This window comes from Salmo salar, chromosome ssa14 (genome assembly GCF_905237065.1).
Source record: "Salmo salar chromosome ssa14, Ssal_v3.1, whole genome shotgun sequence".
NCBI classification, from domain to species: Eukaryota; Metazoa; Chordata; class Actinopteri; order Salmoniformes; family Salmonidae; genus Salmo; species Salmo salar.
This window is the reverse complement of record NC_059455.1, coordinates 50126249-50147148: the sequence shown is the minus strand read 5'-3', so window position 1 is coordinate 50147148 and position 20900 is coordinate 50126249. Positions and strand designations below refer to the sequence as shown.

The 20900-nt window shown below is 43.9% G+C and overlaps 1 protein-coding gene across 1 annotated transcript in view; it reads left to right on the top strand.

Annotated features, from left to right (window-relative positions):
* Window positions 1-20169, top strand: part of LOC106591876 (piezo-type mechanosensitive ion channel component 2) — a 267883-nt gene extending 247714 nt beyond the window's left edge. Inside the window, exon 61 of the mRNA XM_045693681.1 lies at window positions 19495-20169. Within this exon, the coding sequence (XP_045549637.1) occupies window positions 19495-19747 (253 nt within the window). The 3' untranslated portion in view covers window positions 19748-20169. The remainder of the gene's footprint in view (window positions 1-19494) is intronic.
* The last annotated feature ends 731 nt before the right edge of the window (window positions 20170-20900 follow it).

The window sequence follows — 20900 nt, the reverse complement described above, 5'->3', positions numbered from 1 at the left end:
GTCTGGCAGCACTTGAACTAGGATGTGGCCTGTGCTGTGACCTAACTTCCTTATGAATGACACCAGTGGTAGTCCACTATTTTGAGCTGAAAGTCATCGTTGTAGTCAAAGTATGATATATTTGGGCTTGAAGTAACAAATCCGAACTGCCCACAAATCAGTGTCAATGTCGTGTCTTTTCCTATGAGATGATACAATTATTTTTATCCCACGTTTCGTATTTGAATGTTAGCCTGATTGTTTTCTATTAATTAACCTGCAAAGTTAAAACACTTAGCGACTGAGCCAAACAGCCTTTCAACATCCACTTAATCCTGCTTTATACAGCTATTCACTCCATGTCATATATCTATCTAACTATCTATCTATCTATAGATCTGTATATCTATATCTCTATCTATAGATCAAAAAATCTATCTATCTATATCTATCTATCTATCTATCTATCTATCTATCTATCTATCTATCTATCTATCTATCTATCTATCTATCTATCTATCTATCTATCTATCTATCTATCTATCTATCTATCTATCTATCTATCTATCTATCTATCTATCTGTATATCTATATCTCTATCTATAGATAAAAAAATCTATCTATCTATCTATCTATCTATCTATCTATCTATCTATCTATCTATCTATCTATCTATCTATCTATCTATCTATCTATCTATCTATCTATCTATCTATCTATCTATCTATCTATCTATCTATCTATCTATCTATCTATTTTTTTCTGATTGTAGCTTATCCGTCTATCCATTTGTGCAATGCCCCATGGCTATGGTGAGTGTAGGGTAGCCAGTTACAACATCAAAGACCGGGGTTTGCATGAGTTGCCTTCCCGACATCTCCCTCCTCATGTTTACCATCAGTGGACGATTTTCCTCAGCTCTCAGCTTGGAAGAGTCGGAAGAAACTGTACACGCGTCAGTCTGCAATGAACATTTCAACCAAGAGTCCTTTTTTTCAAATTACTTGCCAGTGGCGATGGGCTTTCAAATGAGGCTTTGACTCAATGAAGACGCGTTCCAACCATCTACCCGGATGGCGTCCGTAAGTAAAGAGAACTTCTAAGCTAGCTAGTTAGCTGATCAAATGTCAATATAAATATATAATAAACTTGCTTCTTGTAGCTAGCCAGGTAGAGACGCCAAGTGTTCAGCCTGCTGCACAGACACTTTAGTCTAGAGGGCCAGGTTAAATTGTGCTTAGGAGCATTTTTTTTACTCTCTCAATGGTTAAAGTAGGAATAAATATATGTCATTGTTGTCAAAATGTGTTAGTGTGCTACATTTACTATCATCATATGTTAAAATATTGAATTACTTTGACATACTGTATTTAATTATGTTATAGCTATTATGCGAATTTCCCTGGTGGACAGAATGTGTTACCACATTACAAATACTAACGTTTTCATCACCTCAGATCGGTGATGTTAGTATTAAAGTTTAAAGTCATCATGATCTCAAAAAATCAATTGCTTAAAATAGATCAATATCTTTGGTTTAGTACCAGTGTTTTTGTCTACTACGCACCTGTCCGTAGTGGGACTTATAAAGCAGCTGTTATTTTCAGACCACGGTGACTAGTAAAAATGGCACCGGAGCAGAAGACGGATGGTTTTTATGTGCCCCCAACCGATTGTGTTTTTTTGTTTGTTTATCTGCGTTGTTTGTAACTTATTTTTTACATTATTTTTGTACATAATGTTGCTGCTACCGTCTCTTATGACTGAAAATAACTTCTCGACATCAGGACTGCGATTACTCACCACGGACTAGCAGAATCCTTTTTCTTCTTTCACGACTCTGACGAGCCCGAGGCGGAGGATATACGGCTCCCTCTGGAACAGGCCCCGACCCCAGTGATCTGCGTGAAGAGGAGGTGGAGAAAGAGAGGCCGGAGAGCGGGCTGCCTTCTGAGGAGTCAGAGGCGATCGAATAAAAACCCCACTCCCCTCAATTCTGCTCGCAAACATGCAATCTTTGGACAATAAAATGGACGAGTTATTGTGAAGATTAAACTACCAACGGGACATTAAAAACTGTAACGTCTTATGCTTCAAGGAGTCCTGGCTGAACATCGATAATATCAACATACAGCTGGCTGGTTATACGATGTACCGGCAGGATAGAACACCGGCATCTTGTAAGACAAGGGGTGGCGGTCTATGTATTTTTGTAAACAGCAGACTTCTAAGGAAGTCTCGAGCTATTGCTCGCCTGAGGTAGAGTTTCTCATGATAAGCTGCAGACCACATTACCTACCGAGAGCGTTTTCATCTATATTCATTGTGGCTGTTTAATACCAGCACAGTCAGAGGCTGGCACTAAGACATCATTGAATGAGCTGTATTCCGCCATAAGCAAACAAGAAAACGTTCACCCAGATGCGGCGCTCCTAGTATACGGGGACTTTAATGCAGGGAAACTTAAATCAGTTTTACCAAATTTATATCTGTATATTAACTGTGCAACCAGAGGGGAAAGAACTCTGGACCACCTATGCTCCACACACAGAGATGCATACAAAGCTCTCCCTCGCCCTCCATTTGGCAAATCTGACCATAATTCCATCCTCCTGATTCCTGCGTACAAGAAAAAATGAAAGCAGGAAGCACCAGTGACTAGATCAATAAAAAAGTGGTCAGATGAAGCAGATGCTAAGCTACAGGACTGTTTTGCTAGCACAGACTAGAATATGTTCCAGGATTCCTCCAATGGCATTGAGGAGTACACCACATCTGTCATTGGCTTCATCATATTAACTTCCGGCGCCGACAGAGATGGCCGCCTCGCTTCGCGTTCTCAGGAAACTATGCAGTATTTTGTTTTTTTATGTATTGTTTCTTACATTGTTACCCCAGGAAATCTTAAGTTTTATTACATACAGCCGGGAGGAACTATTGGATATAAGAGCAACGTCAACTTACCAACATTACGACCAGGAATACGACTTTCTCAAAGCAGATCCTTTGTTTGGTCTACCACCCAGGACAATGGATTGGATACCAGCCGGCAACCCAAAACAACGACGCCGCAGAAGGGGCAGAAGAAGCGGTCTTCTGGTCAAGCTCCGTAGACGGGTACATCGCGCACCGCTCCCAAGTTTACTACTCACCAACGTCCAGTCTCTTGACAACAAGGTAAACGAAATCCGAGCAAGGGTTGCCTTCCAGAGAGACATCAGAGAATGTAACGTTCTTTGTTTCACAGAAACGTGGCTCACTCAAGACATGCTATCGGAGTCGGTACAGCCACCTGGTTTCTTCACGCATCGCGCCGACAAAAACAAACATCTCTCTGGTAAGAAGAAGGGCGGGGGGGTATGCCTTATGATTAACAAGATGTGGTGTGATCATAACAACATACAGGAACTCAAGTCCTTTTGCTCACCTGACCTAGAATGCCTTACAATCAAATGTCGACGGCGTTATCTACCAAGAGAATTCTCTTAGATTATAATCACAGCCATAGCAGACACATCGATGGCCCTGAATGAACTTCATTTGAAACCACATATCCTGAGGCTGCATTCATTGTAGCTGGGGATTTTAACAAGGCTAATCTGAAAACAAGACTCCCTAAACTTTATCAGCATATCGAATGCGCAACCCGGGTGGAAAAAATCCTGGACCATTGTAACTCTAACTCCCGCCCTCCTTTTGGAAAATCTGACCACGACTCCATTTTGTTGCTCCTAGCCTATAGACAGAAACTAAAACAGGAAATGCCCTTGCTCAGGTCTGTTCAACGCTGGTCCGACCAATCTGATTCCACGCTTCAAGATTGCTTCGATCACGTGGACTGGGATATGTTCCGCATAGTGTCGGATAATAACATTGATGAATACGCTGATTCGGTGAGCGAGTTTATTAGCAAGTGCATCGGTGATGTTGTACCCACAGCAACTATTAAAACCTTCCCCAATAAGAAACCGTGGATTGATGGCAGCATTCGTGCAAAACTGAAAGCGCAAACCACTGCTTTTAATCAGGGTAAGGCGACCGGAAACATGACCGAATACAAACAGTGTAGCTATTCCCTCCGCAAGGCAATCAAACAAGCTAAGCGTCAGTATAGAGACAAAGTAGAGTCGCAATTCAACGTCTCAGACACGACAGGTATGTGGCAGGGTCTACAGTCAATCACAGACTACAAAAAGAAATCCAGCCCCGTCACGGACCACGATGTCCTGCTCCCAGACAAACTAAACAACTTCTTTGCTCGCTTTGAGGACAATACAGTGGAAACGACATGGCCCTCTACCAAAACCTGCGGGCTCTCCTTCACCGCAGCCAACGTGAGTAAAGCATTTAAACGTGTTAACCCTCACAAGGCTGCCTGCCCAGACGTCATCCCTAGCCGCATCCTCAGAGCATGCACAGACCAGCTGGCTGGTGTGTTTACGGACATATTCAATCAATCCTTATCCCAGGCTGCTGTTCCCACATGCTTCAAGAGGGCCACCATTGTTCCAGTTCCCAAGAAAGCTAAGGTAACTGAGCAAAATGACTATCGCCCCGTAGCACTCACCTCCGTCATCATGAAGTGCTTTGAGAGACTAGTCAAGGATCATATCACCTCCACCCTACCTGACACCCTAGACCCACTCCAATTTGCTTACCGCCCCAATAGGTCCACATACGATGCAATCGCAATCACACTGCACACTGCCCTAACCTATCTGGACAAGAGGAATACCTATGTAAGAATGCTGTTCATCGACTACAGCTCAGCATTTAACACCATAGTGCCCTCCAAACTCGTCATTAAGCTCGAGACCCTGGGTCTCGACCCCGCCCTGTGCAACTGGGTCCTGAACTTCCTGATGGGACGCCCCAGGTGGTGAGGGTAGGAAACAATATCTCCACCCCGCTGATTTCCAACACTGGGGCCCCACATGGGTGCGTTCTCAGCCCTCTCCTGTACTCCCTGTTCACCCATGACTGCGTGGCCATGCACGCCTCCAACTCAATCATCAAGTTTGCAGCCGATACTACAGTGATAGGCTTGATTACCAACAAAGACGAGACGGCCTACAGGGGGGAGGTGAGGGCCCTCGGAGTGTGGTGTCAGGAAAATAACCTCACACTCAGCGTCAACAAAACAAAGGAGATGATCGTGGACTTCAGGAAACAGCAGAGGGAGCACCCCCCCATCCACATCGACGGGACAGTAGTGTAGAAGGTGGAAAGTTTTAAGTTCCTCGGCGTACACATCACGGACAAACTGAAATGGTCCACCCACACAGACAGTGTGGTGAAGAAGGTGCAACAGCGCCTCTTCAACCTCAGGAGGCTGAAGAAATTCGGCTTTTCACCAAAAACACTCACAAACTTTTACAGATGCACAATCGAGAGCATCCTGTCGGGCTGTATCACCGCCTGGTACGGCAACTGCTCCACCCACAACCGCAAGGCTCTCCAGAGGGTGGTGCGGTCTGCACAACGCATCACCGGGGGCAAACTACCTGCTTTCCAGGACACCTACACCACCCGATGTCACAGGAAGGCCAAAAAGATCATCAAGGACAACAACCAACCGAGCCACTGCCTGTTCACCCCGCTATCATCCAGAAGGCGAGGTCAGTACAGGTGCATTAAAGCTAGAGACTGAAAAACAGCTTCTATCTCAAGGCCATCAGACTGTTAAACAGCCATCGCTAACATTGAGTGGCTGCTACCAACATACTGACTCAATCTCTAGCCACTTTAATAATTAACAATTGGATGTAATAAATGTATCACTAGTCACTTTAAACTATGACACTTTAATGTTTACATACCCTACACTACTCATCTCATATGTATATACTGTACTCTATACCATCTACTGCATCTTGCCTATGCCGTTCGGCCATCGCTCATCCATATATATTTTTATGTACATATTCTTATTCATTCCTTTACACTTGTGTGTGTATAAGGTAGTTGTTGTGAAATTGTTAGACTACTTGCTAGATATTACTGCATGGTCGGAACTAGAAGCACAAGCATTTCACTACACTCGCATTAACATCTGCTAACCATGTGTATGTGACAAATAAAATTTGATCTGATTTTCAATAAGTGCATTGATGACATCGTCCCCACAGTGACCGTACGTACATACCCCAACGAGAAGCCATGGATTACAGGCAGCATCCGCACTGAGCTAAAGGCTAGATGTGCTGCTTTCAAGGAGCGGGACTCTAACACGGAAGCTTATAAGAAATCCCGCTATGCCCTCCGACGAACCATCAAACAGGCAAAGCGTCAATACAGGACTAAGATCGAGTCGTACTACACCGGCTCTGATGCTTGTCGGATGTGGCAGGGCTTACAAACCATTACAGACTACAAAGGGAAGCACAGCCGAGAGCTGTCCAGTGACACGAGCCAACCGGACGAGCTGAATAACTTCTATGCTCGCTTCCAAGCAAGTAACTTTGAAACATGCATGAGAGCACCAGCTGTACTGGAAGACTGTGTGATCACGCTCTCTGCAGCCGATGTGAGTAAGATCTTTAGACAGTTCAACATTCACAAGGCCACAGGGCCAGACAGATTACCAGGACGTGTACTGTGAGCCACACGGACCAATTAGCAAGTGTCTTCAACACTAAGGTAACCTGCCTAAATGACTACCGACCCGTAGCACTCACATCTGTAGCCATGAAGTACTTTGAAAGGCTGGTCATGGCTCACATCAACACCATCATCCCAGAAACCCTAGACCCACTCCATTTTGCATACCACCGCAACAGATCCACAGATGCAATCTCTGTTGCACTCCACACTGCCCTTTCCTACCTGGACAAAAGGAACACCTATGTGAGAATGCTATTCATTGACTACAGCTCAGCGTTCAACACCATAGTACCCTCAAAGCTCATCAATAAGCTAAGGACCCTGGGACTAAACACCTCCCTCGGCAACTGGATCCTGGACTTCCTGACGGGCCGCCACCAGATCGTAAGGGTAGGTAGCAACACATCCGCCTCGCTGATCCTCAGCACAGGGGCCCCTCAGGGGTGCGTGCTCAGCCCCCTCCTGTACTCCCTGTTCACTCATGACTGCACGGCCAGGCACGACTCCAACACCATCATTAAATTTGCCGATGACACAACAGTGAGCCTGATCACCGACAACCACAAGACAGCCTATAGGGAGGAGGTCAGAGACCTGGCCATGTGGTGCCAGGACAACAACCTCTCCCTCAATGTGATCAAGACAAAGGAGATGATTGCAGACTACAGGAGAAAGGGGACCGAGCACTCCCCCATTCTCATCGACGGGGCTGTAGTGGAGCAGGTTGAGAGCTTCATGTTCCTTGGTGTCCACATCACCAACAAACTAACATGGTCCAAGCACACCATGACAGTCGTGAAGCGGGCACGACAAAACCTATTCCCCCAGGAGACTGAAAAGATTTGGCATGGGTCCTCAGATCCTCAAAAGGTTCTATAGCTGCACCATCGAGACCATCCTGACTGGTTGCATCACTGCCTGGTATGGCAATTGCCATCACTGCCTGATAAGGCACTACAGAGGGTAGTGCGAATGGCCCAGTACATCACTGGGACCAAGCTTCCTGCCATCCAGGACCTCTATACCAGGCTGTGTCAGAGAAAGGCCCTAAAAATTGCCAAAGACTCCAGCCACCCTAGTCATAGACTGTTCTCTCTGCTACCACAGGGCAAGCAGTATCGGAGTGCCAAGTTTAGGTCCAAGAGGCTTCTAAACAGCTTCTACCTCCAAGCCATAAGACTCCTGAACATCTAGTCAAATGGCTACTCAGACTACTCGCATTGCCTCCCCTTCCCCTCTCCACACCGCTGCCACTCTTTGTTGTCATCTATGCATAGTCACTTTAATAACTCTACCTACATGTACATACTAACTCAACTAACCAGTGCCCCAGCACATTGACTCTGTACCGGCACTCCCCTGTATATATTGCTATTTTTTGCTGCTGCTCTTTAATTACTTATAACTTTTATCACTTATTCTTATCCGTATTTTTTTAAACTGCATTGTCGGTTAGGGGCTCGTAAGTAAAGGTCTACACCTGTTGTATTCGGAGCATGTGACTAATACAATTTGATTTGATAAAATTTGATTTGATAGTAAAAAATCGGGCATGCCAGTCGCTATCAATACCTAGCTTACAGCTACATTAAAGTAAACCGATGTTTTGGAAATATATTTACATCATCTAACCAGGTATCACAGAATGTTAGCTTAATGCAGTTATCTTAGACAGCAAGCTAGCCAGCCAGCTAACTTTAGCTATTTAGCCAACTAGTTATTATCCTAGCCAGCCAGCTAACTTTAGCTATTTAGCCAACTAGTTATTATCCTAGCCAGCCTAGCCAACCACCAAGCTAGAGCCCGACAAACCAGCTAGAACACAACTTACACAACAACTAAAACTAAAACACAACGTCAGATCAAAAGCAAAGAAAGGGCAGAGACTTACAGATGGTTGGCTGGGGCCCATTTGATGGTAACAGTTTTAAAAGAGTGCAGGCTGAGTTTGCTACCAAAGCGAGGGGAGGTTGGCGCTTTACCGAGCCATGGGTGAGTCAGTGAGGGAAATCCAACAGCTATAGCTTATGTAGCAAAAAAATCCAAAATACTTCACCAGGGAGCATTAGCTTGTTTACAAATGTTTTTAAATTATTTTATTTTTACTTTGGATTGTTTCAAATCACAAGTGGGTAAAGCCTACGCCTATTTGTGAAGCCCGTAAATTTGGGGTAGTGGGCGTGGCAACAGGTCAAGCTGATTGAGTTGCAGCTGTCAGTGAAAAGCGTCTAAAAGTGTTTAAATAATGTGAAGATAATGTGTCTTCAGTATCATTAAACATGTTGTATCAAGAAGAAGGGGAGGGGTGTGTGGTGAAGATATGGTGTGTCTATCTCCAGAATGTGTATGTAGGAAAGTGGCCATTTGCCAATGTCAGATTTTTTTATTGTCTTAACGCACCACTGATAAACTGAGTTGCTCAGTAATGTTTTTCTTCACGTCATACAAGTCAACTAAGTCTGTTTTTATTAACATCCATTGCGAATGATAGTTTCACAGTATTTGAAAAAATCTTTCCAACACTCCCCGGCCTCGATAACCACCAAGCCTCGGTGTGAAAGAGCAAAAAAGAATAACCTGATTTAAAAAAATATATATATATATAAAAAATATTTCACCTTTATTTAACTAGGTTAAGAACACATTTTTATTTACAATGACGGCCTGCACCGGCCAAACCCGGACGACGCTGGGCCAATTGTGCGCCGCCCTATGGGACTCCCAATCACGGCCGGTTGTGATACTGTCATAATCTTCGTCGTCTGAAGAGGAGAAATCATCGGACCAATATGCAGCGGGTATATTGCTCATCTTCGTATTTATTGAAGAAAACACACTTAAACAAAACAAACGACGATAACAGTCCCGTAAGGTGCACAGACTAAACAGGAATCAACCACCCACAAACACAAGTGAAAACAAACACACTTAAATATGGCCTCCAATTAGAGACAACGACAACCAGCTGCCTCTAATTGGAGGTCATTGAAAAAACACAACATAGAAATAGAAAACTAGAAAAACCACATAGAAATAGAAAACATAGAACATAAACGAAAACCCCGAAACACACTAAACAAACACCCTCTGCCACGTCCTGACCAAACTACAATAACAAATAACCCCTTATACTAGTCAGGACGTGACAGATACAGCCTGGATTCAAACCAGAGTGTCTGTGCTGATGCTTCTGGCACTGAAATGCAGGGATTTAGACCGCTGCATCTGATCCCATATATCCAGTGGCAACATAAAAAAAACAGATGTCTTTCTGTTTCCTGCTCATTGGTGCAGGAAACTCGTGAGAGCCTTAATAGCATTGTTGATACAATGTTGCAAGTTCGCTAGTGAGGAGAGCTTCAGCCCAATGCAGTGATGACTTTGATAGAATGTTGCACTTCACTAACAATAGCTCAAATCAAGACAGATTGAAAGGGAGTGCCAATTTAATATCAATAGGGAAACGGTCAGTTGTTGTATTTTTGAAACTCGGGCCATAAATTTAAAAAAAAGCCATGACAACAGGAAGAAGCAACAGTATCATTTTCAGTGTATGTTTTAGGAATATAAATGGTACTTTTAACATTAGTTTTCAACAGGATTCTAATATAACAGGTAAACAAATAATGAATGAGCCCCCCCCCCCAAAAAAAAACATGCTGTTAGTTATTGATTTTGACGATATTAGTGAAATCTTGAAAATGTGATTTTTATCCTGGCTACTCTAGGTTACAGTGTACATATATTACCAGATTTCTCTGTGCAAAGCATCCCGAACAAAGGAGACAGGGATGAGTTAAACGCTGAAGTAGAAACTCCAGTTCTGTCTATAATGTAATTTACATCATGTCGCTGTTGTTACTGACATATTTAACATTCAGATTACCTCAAATACAGGAATACTGTTTAAATACGCAGCTCAATTTAAAAAAACATTCTCTCAGTAAACATTATCAATACACAGCATTCTGTAGAGCTGCGTCTGGGTTAGGAGTGTGAGAGGGAGAGGCTGCACACGGGTAGGAAATTACTTTGGGGTGGAAGGTCTTTAGGGGTAGGGAAGGTCTTTGGGGGGTAGGGAAGGTCTTTGGGGGTGGGGGGGTTCTTTGGGGGAGTAGGGAAATTCTTTGGGGGGCAGACCAGACAGTTTGACTGGGCTTGCCAATGGGAATGAGATCATTAACTGCCTAATTTCTTCAAGCCTACTGTTAATCAGATTATAAAAACCTGCCATTTTGCCTGTTTATCATCCCAAAGAGCTATAGTTGGCCATCCCTGTAGCTCAGTTGGTAGAGCATGGTGTTTGCAACGCATGGTGTTTGCAATGCCAGGGTTGTGGGTTCGATTCCCACGGGGGGCCAGCACAGAAAAAGAAAAAAAATGAAATTAAATGTATGCATTCACTACTGTAAGTCGCTCTGGATAAGAGCGTCTGCTAAATGACTAAAATGTAAATGTAAAATGAGTATCACTGAGACAGTCCAACATCTGTTGTCTTTCTGCATCATTTACAGCCATCCAGTTCCCGACTAAATGCAAGAGCCTGTCATGCAACACTGGTGTGCATGCATGAACCTCAGCTCCTTGCATTCCAGTAGAAAAGCCAAGAGTGGACTATTCCAGGATGTTGTGGGAGATCCAGGGTCCTACCAACAACTACTATTCCAGGATGTTGTGGGAGATCCAGGGTCCTACCTATAACTACTGATTCATGGTGTTGTGAGTGATCCAGGGTCCTACCAACAACTACTATTCCAGGATGTTGTGGGAGATCCAGGGTCCTACCAACAACTACTATAACAGGATGTTGTGGGAGATCCAGGGTCCTACCAACAACAACTATTCCAGGATGTTATGGGAGAACCAGGGTCCTACCAACAACTACTATAACAGGATGTTGTTGGAGATCCAGGGTCCTACCAACAACTACTATTCCAGGATGTTGTGGGAGATCCAGGGTCCTACCAACAACTACTATTCCAGGATGTTGTGGGAGATCCAGGGTCCTACCAACAACTACTATTCCAGGATGTTGTGGGAGATCCAGGGTCCTACCAACAACTACTATTCCAGGATGTTGTGGGAGATCCAGGGTCCTACCAACAACTACTATTCCAGGATGTTGTGGGAGATCCAGGGTCCTACCAACAACTACTATAACAGGATGTTGTGGGAGATCCAGGGTCCTACCAACAACTACTATTCCAGGATGTTGTGGGAGATCCAGGGTCCTACCAACAACTACTATTCCAGGATGTTGTGGGAGGTCCAGGGTCCTACCAACAACTACTGGAAAGAGTGACTTTCCCAGCCCCCCCCCCCCCCACCCCACCCCACCCTCTGCTCCGAATATTGACATCACAGCATGATTTGCGCAAAAGTGAAAGCATGTAGATCTCAAAGTTAGGATTCCACCTACAATAACTTCAATGAACAAACTCTACTTTTGTGTCATATGTTTTCACAGGACTACTGTGCTGCATCAGAACAGATGGACAGAGGCTGAGGCAGTGGTTGTAATTGCAATGAAGAAGGTTTTTTTTTATTAATTGTAGCATTTAAATAAAGTGTGGACGCTGGGATTACCAGTTGAAAATGCGTTCTTAGGTACCCACGACACTAATACACAATGACTTTCTGCCAACGATTTGCCTGTTATCAAATTGCAAAACAAAAAACTTTGGAATAGAATAAAATGCATTCCAATCTACAATAGCCTACAGGTGTATTCTAGAACCACTAGTATTTTTTTGCTCAAGGTTAGATTTCCCCATTGACTAGGGGTTTTCGTTGATATTTCAGTCCCCTTTACTATTAAAATCCTGCCTGTGATCTAACATAACATACTTTGCATTTACCTACCCATGTATTTCAGCGTACATTTCCCCATGTTCTTGCCTGTAAGCATTGCATACGTCCTGCAGGGCATATGAGTCGAGGGCATACAGGGCAAAAACCTGGCTGGTCAGTAGCATTCCGACAACACCTCTACAGTGCATACATACACCATAGAGGTCCTATTAAATTACTCATTCTTAATTCTATGGCATAGACATTTCTGCTACATGACTACCATAACTATTCCTTTGTAGAACATCTGGTAGCAAACTAATAATGTTGTGTAGTGTGCTCAAAGGTTATGATAACTACCCTTTTATCTACGTTGTTTAACGGTAGCTATATCATTGAAAATACGTTTATTGTGTGAGACAACCAAGGCCTCACAACAACCACTATAAGTAATTTATGTGTCTCTTAGTCATTTTTCTTTGCATGATTGATGACGATGCACTGAGAATGAAAATGAAAATGAAATGCAATCAGTAACATAAGCTTCCTCCTATACCTCTCTGCAGAAAATATTCTCACTGGCAGTGGACACCAGAACACCCATTTGGAGATAACATTAGATGGCGATGTTTTCCCTAAATGTTTCAGAAATGTTTTCCATAAATGTTTCCCCTAAAATCTCCAGAACAGGCCGTAGTCAGTATTATGGCTAATCTATTGAACACTAGCCTAAAAATGTAATGTGTTGTTGCCTAGTTACGAGGTCATCACTAGAGCATCATGGGTAGGTCACATTCACTCCGGGGTATCTGGATGTACCGGTACCGCTGTATCACAGATAGTAACAACCACAGACAGTATCAACCACAGATAGTAACAACCACAGACAGTAACAACCACAGACGGTAACAACCACAGACGGTAACAACCACAGACGGTAACAACCACAGACAGTAACAACCACAGACGGTAACAACCACAGATAAAACTACCACAGATGGTAACAACCACAGACGGTAACAACCACAGACGGTAACAACCACAGATAGTAACAACCACAGGCAGTAACAACCACAGACGGTAACAACCACGGTAACAACCACAGACGGTAACAACCACAGACAGTAACAACCACAGACGGTAACAACCACAGACGGTAACAACCACAGACGGTAACAACCACAGACGGTAACAACCACAGACGGTAACAACCACAGACGGTAACAACCACAGACGGTAACAACTACAGACGGTAACAACCACAAACAGTAACAACCACAGACAGTAACAACCACAGACAGTAACAACCACAGATAAAACTACCACAGATGGTAACAACCACAGATGGTAACAACCACAGACGGTAACAACCACAGACGGTAACAACCACAGACGGTAACAACCACAGAGTATCAACCACAGATAAAACTACCACAGATAAAACTACCACAGATGGTAACAACCACAGACAGTAACAACCACAGACAGTAACAACCACAACCACAGATGGTAACAACCACAGACAGTAACAACCACAGACAGTAACAACCACAACCACAGATGGTAACAACCACAGATGGTAACAACTACAGACGATAACAACCACAGACGGCCTCACAACAACCACTATAAGTAATTTATGTGTCTCTTAGTCATTTTTCTTTGCATGATTGATGACGATGTACTGAGAATGAAAATGAAAATGAAATGCAATCAGTAACATAAGCTTCCTCCTATACCTCTCTGCAGAAAATATTCTCACTGGCAGTGGACACCAGAACACCCATTTGGAGATAACATTAGATGGCGATGTTTTCCCTAAATGTTTCAGAAATGTTTTCCATAAATGTTTCCCCTAAAATCTCCAGAACAGGCCGTAGTCAGTATTATGGCTAATCTATTGAACACTAGCCTAAAAATGTAATGTGTTGTTGCCTAGTTACGAGGTCATCACTAGAGCATCATGGGTAGGTCACATTCACTCCGGGGTATCTGGATGTACCGGTACCGCTGTATCACAGATAGTAACAACCACAGACAGTATCAACCACAGATAGTAACAACCACAGACAGTAACAACCACAGACAGTAACAACCACAGACGGTAACAACCACAGACGGTAACAACCACAGACGGTAACAACCACAGACGTTAACAACCACAGACAGTAACAACCACAGATAAAACTACCACAGATGGTAACAACCACAGACGGTAACAACCACAGACGGTAACAACCACAGACAGTAACAACCACAGGCAGTAACAACCACAGACAATAACAACCACAGACGGTAACAACCACAGACGGTAACAACCACAGACGGTAACAACCACAGACGATAACAACCACAGACGGTAACAACCACAGACGGTAACAACCACAGACGGTAACAACCACAGACGGTAACAACCACAGACGGTAACAACCACAGACGGTAACAACCACAGACGGTAACAACCACAGACGGTATCAACCACAGACAGTAACAACCACAGATAAAACTACCACAGATAAAACTACCACAGATGGTAACAACCACAGACGGTAACAACCGCTGACGGTAACAACCGCAGACGGTAACAACCACAGACGGTAACAACCACAGACGGTAACAACCACAGACGGTATCAACCACAGACAGTAACAACCACAGATAAAACTACCACAGATAAAACTACCACAGATAAAACTACCACAGATGGTAACAACCGCAGACGGTAACAACCGCTGACGGTAACCACCGCAGACGGTAACCACCGCTGACGGTAACCACCACAGACGGTAACCACCACAGACGGTAACCACCACTGACGGTAACAACCACAGACTGTAACAACCACAGACAGTAACAACCACAGACAGTAACAACCACAGTAACAATGAGCCAGATGTTTCACCGGGTGTATAAATCTGAAGCATCCGGTTGGCGTTTCAACTCACTACCATATATGGTGCTGAGAGGAAGCCCAGTGGCCGGCAGCGGGAGAAGATGGATTGAGATAGATTTTGGCCGACATTCTGCTAATTTCTCCATACAGTTTTCTGTTTCAAAAACTAAAATCTGTTATGAACAGAGTGGACTAAGTTTTGTAGACTTTACCTATTGCCAAAGTAAAAAAAAAAAAATCTGTTGTTTAGGAGTGCGCATTTCAAAGAGGAGGCATTCTCTAACGGAAATATGCAATTACATGCTAGAACGAGCCAATAGGATCTGCCCACCTCCTTGCTTGTTCTGCCCACTATGATTCATTTTCTCCCATTGGAAACGACAGACTACAGCCTATCTTGGATTGGTTCTAAAAAATCTTTGTCTGTATAACAGATACAACAAGGATCATCTTTGACTGTATGTGAATAAATCATATACACATCTACATGGTGTCAAAAGCTAGAGGATTAGCAATGGTATAAGGACTCAGCCGCATTGATCCGGATTGAACATTACTAGCTACTAAGGGTGGCAGGTAGCCTAGCGGTTAAGAGCGTTGGTGCAGGAAACGAAAGGTCGCTGGTTCAAACCCCGAGCTGACTAGGTGAAAAATCAGTCATTGTGTCCTTGAGCAAGGCACTTAACCCCTTTGGATAATGAGCGTCTGCTAAATGACTAAGATGTAGATAACATTAGCAAGCTAGCTGTCAGTCTCCTTCCTATAAACTAGCTGTCAGTGTCCTCCCTCTAAACTAGCTGTCAGTCTCCTCCCTATAAACTAGCTGTCAGTGTCCTCCCTATCAGCTAGCTGTCAGTGTCCTCCCTATCAGCTAGCTGTCAGTGTCCTCCCTATCAGCTAGCTGTCAGTGTCCTCCCTATAAACTAGCTGTCAGTGTCCTCCCTATCAGCTAGCTGTCAGTGTCCTCCCTATCAGCTAGCTGTCAGTGTCCTCCCTATAAACTAGCTGTCAGTGTCAGTGTCCTCCCTATAAACTAGCTGTCAGTGTCAGTGTCCTCCCTATCAGCTAGCTGTCAGTGTCAGTCTCCTCCCTATAAACTAGCTGTCAGTGTCCTCCCTATAAACTAGCTGTCAGTGTTCTCCCTATCAGCTAGCTGCCAGTGTCCTCCCTATCAGCTAGCTGTCAGTGTCAGTGTCCTCCCTATCAGCTAGCTGTCAGTGTCAGTGTCCTCCCTATCAGCTAGCTGTCAGTGTCCTCCCTATAAACTAGCTGTCAGTGTCAGTGTCCTCCCTATCAGCTAGCTGTCAGTGTCCTCCCTATAAACTAGCTGTCAGTGTCCTCCCTATAAACTAGCTGTCAGTGTCAGTGTCCTCCCTATCAGCTAGCTGTCAGTGTCCTCCCTATAAACTAGCTGTCAGTGTCAGTGTCCTCCCTATCAGCTAGCTGTCAGTGTCCTCCCTATAAACTAGCTGTCAGTGTCCTCCCTATAAACTAGCTGTCAGTGCCAGTTCCCTCCCTATCAACTAGCTGTCAGTGCCCTTTCTTCCGAAGGGTTAGAAGACTTGTTTCCATGTTGGTCCTCTATTGGTTGCAGGGCAAAAACATGACATGGGCACTCATCAAGTTCAATTATATACACTTCATATACAGAAGTTTGTGGACACCCCTTCAAATTAGTGGAATGGACTATTTCAGTCACACCTGTTGCTAACATGCAATCTCCATAGACAAACATTGGCAGTAGAATGACCTTACTGAAGAGCTCAGTGTCTTGAAACGTGGCACCATCATAGGATGCCACCTTTCCAACAAGTCAGTTTGTCAAATTTCTGCCCTGCTAGAGCTGCCCCCGGTCAACTTTAAGTGCTGTTATTGTGAAGTGGAAACGTCTAAGAGCAACAATGGCACACCCTGCGAAGTGGTAGACCACACAAGCTCACAGAACGGGACCACAGAGTGCTGCTGCAGGTAAAAATCATCTATCCTCGGTTGCAACACTCACTACCGAGTTCTAAACTGCCTCTGGAAGCAACATCAGCACAAGAACTGTTCGTCGGGAGCTTCATGAAATGGGTTTCTATGGCCGAGTAGCCACACACAAGACTAAGATCGTCATGGGCAATGCCAAGCGTCGGCTGGAGTGGTGTAAAGCTCGCCACCATTGGACTCTGGAGCAGTGGAAACACATTCTCTGAAGTGATGAATCGCGCTTCACCCTCTGGCAGTCCGACGGACGCATCTGCCAGGAGAACGCTATCTGCCCAAATGCAAAGTGCCAACTGTAAAGTTTGGTGGAGGAGGAATAATGGTCTGGGACTGTTTTTCATGGTTCAGGCTAGGCCCCTTAGTTCCAGTGAAGGGAATCTTAAAGCTATAGAATACAATGACATTATAGACGATTCTGTGCATCCAACTTTGTGGCAAAAGTTTGGGGAATGCCCTTTCCTGTTTCGGCATGACAATGCCCCCATGCACAAAACAAGGGCCATACAGAAATGGTTTGTCGAGATCAGTGTGGAAGAACTTGACTGGCCTGCACAGAGCCCTGACCTCAATCAACCCCGTCAAACACCTTTGGGATGAATTGGAACGCCGACTGCGAGCCAGACCTAATCGCAGTGCCCGACTTCACTAATGCTCTTGTGGCTGAAGTTCCCACAGCAATGTTCCAACATCTAGTGGAAAGCCTTCCCAGAAGAGTGGAGGCTGTTCTAGCAGCAAAGGGGGGGACCAACTCCATATTAATGCCCATGATTTTGGAATTAGATGTTTGATGAGCAGGTGTCCACATACTTTTGGTCATGTAGTGTGTGTATAAGTGCCTTCAAATGTCAAAGTGGAAATATGTTTTTCTATATTTTTTACAAAGTAATTAAAAATGAAAAGCTGTAATGTCTTGAATCAATAACCATTCAACCCCTTTGTTATGACTAGCCTCAATAATTTCAGGAGTAGAAATTTGCTTAACAAGTCACATAATAAGTTGCATGGACTAATAGTGTTTAACATGATTTTTGAATGACTACCTCATCTCTGTACCCCACACATACAATTATCTGTAAGGTCCCTCAATCGAGCAGTGAATTTCAAACAGATTCATCCACAAAGGTTTTCCAATGCCTCACGAAGAAGGGCACCTATTGGTAGATGGGTGGGAAAAAAATGCTGACATTGAATATCCCTTTGAGCATGGTGAAGTTATTAATTACACTTTGGATGGCGTAGCAATACACCCAGTCACTACAATGATATAGGCGTCCTTCCTAACTCAGTTGCCGGAGAGGAAGGAAACCACTCAGGGATTTCACCATGAGACCAATGGTGACTTTAAAACAGTTACTGAGTTGAATGGCTGTGATAGGAGAAAACTGAGGATGTATCAACAACATTGTAGTTACTCCACAATACTAACCTAATTGACAGAGTGAAAAGAACGATATATTCCAAAACATGCGTCCTGTTTTCAACAAGGCACTAAAATAAAACTAACTTTAAGTCCTGAATACAAAGCGTTATGTTTGTGTAAAATCCACCACAACACATCATTGAGTACCACTCTTCATATGTTCAAGCATGGTGGTGGCTGCATCATGTTATGGGTATGCTTGTCATCGGCAAGGACTAGGGAGCTTTTTTAGGATAAAAAGAAATGGAATAGAGCTAGGCAAAGTCCTAGAGGAAAACCTGGTTCAGTTTGCTTTCCAACAGACACTGGGAGACAAATTCACCTTTCAGCAGGACAATAACCTAAAACACAAGGCCAAATATACACTGGTGTTGCTTACCAAGAAGATATTGACTTTTCCTTAGTGGCCTAGTTCCAGTTTTGACTTAAATCGGCTTGAAAATCAACGGCAATACTTGGAAATGGCTCACTAGCAATCAACAACCGACTTGACAGATCTTGAATAATTATTTCAGTAATAATGTGCAAATATTGTACAATTCAGGTGTTCAAACCACTTAGAGACATATCCAGAAAGACTCACAACTTTTGTAAATTAGGTATTTTGTGTATTTCATTTTCAATACATTTGCAAAAAAAATTTTGAAAACATGTTTTCACTTTGCCATTATTGGCTATTGTTTGTAGTTGGGCGAGGGGGTAAAAGGAATTTAATAAATGTTGAATTTTAGACTGTAACAACAAAATGTGGAATAAGTCAAGGAGTATGAATATTTTCTGAAGGCACAATTACAGTATCTCCTTATCTCTTCCTCTCCTCCAGGATCATGGGTCTGTATGCCTCTGTGGTGCTCGTCATCGGTAAGTTTGTCCGTGAGTTCTTCAGCGGTATATCCCACACCATCATGTTCGAGGAGCTGCCCAACGTGGACCGCATCCTGAAGCTGTGCACCGACATCTTCCTGGTCCGAGAGACGGGAGAGCTGGACCTGGAGGAAGACATGTACGCTAAACTCATCTTCCTCTATCGCTCGCCTGAGACTATGATCAAATGGACCAGGGAAAAGACTCAGTGAGCTTGGCTGTAAAAGGCTAGAAGTTTACAAGTATAACCTCCGACTGCTCTGTGGATACTCTACCACTGGTCTCTGGGACGTTGAAGTTATTGATGGACTCGACCAGTCCAGACAGACAGTTTGCTGACACTTTAGTCAGTTCTTAACTGTTAGTAGTTTTTATGGAAGTAGACCTCCAAGGAGGAAGGAAGGGCCAAAGCTTGCCGGCCTCTGTTGCAAAAAAAAAAGTTGAGAAACACTGGGTTGTTCGATTTCATTTCAGCAAGCCATGACACCGACCTTCTCAGATTTTTCTGAAATAGTGTCTGTAGTTTGAAAAATATTATATTAACATTCCTGCAACATTATTTTGTTGAAAGACAATTTGAACTCTGAGAAATTAAGCTAATTGTTTGCACACAAATCATCAATTTCAATTTAAATACCAAACATCCAATTTGGACCAAACCACTTATTTGTATTTGTTTGGGGTGGGGTTGGGGGGGGAGTGTTACAGGGACAACATGCATGTCAATTTACACATCTAGTTTATACCACATGTACCCACAGCCAAACATAACCCCCAACTCCCCATCCCATTCCCCGACAGCCCAACATCACCCCCAACTCCCCATCCCATTCCCCCACAGCCGAACATCACCCCCAACTCCCCATCCCATTCCCCCACAGCACAACATCACCCCCAACTCCCCATCCCATTCCCCCACAGCACAACATCACCCACAACTGCCCATCCCATTCCCCCACAGCACAACATCACCCCCAACTCCCCATCCCATTCCCCCCAGCCCAACATCACCCACAACTCCCCATCCCATTCCCCCTAGCCCAACATCACCCCCAACTCCCCATCCCATTTCCCCTTTGGGCTCCTCAATTGAGAGAAGAGGAGTTTGTATATCTTTTAAAAACAACTTGATCTGGATTGGTGTGAGTTTACAATCAGAAGTGTACGATTTTTTATAGAAACGGGAGTATCTTTGGTTGATTAATTTGGGTTTTTGATAGTAATTCAGATTCAGTAGCTGCAATATCCGATAATTGATCATTGCTGTGTAGTTTATTAGCCGGTAGACGACTGGGTCCGTTACCATGGAAGTAATGGTGGAGTCTCACTCCATTGGATGGCAAGTTCTGGTCTCTGTCTTATCGA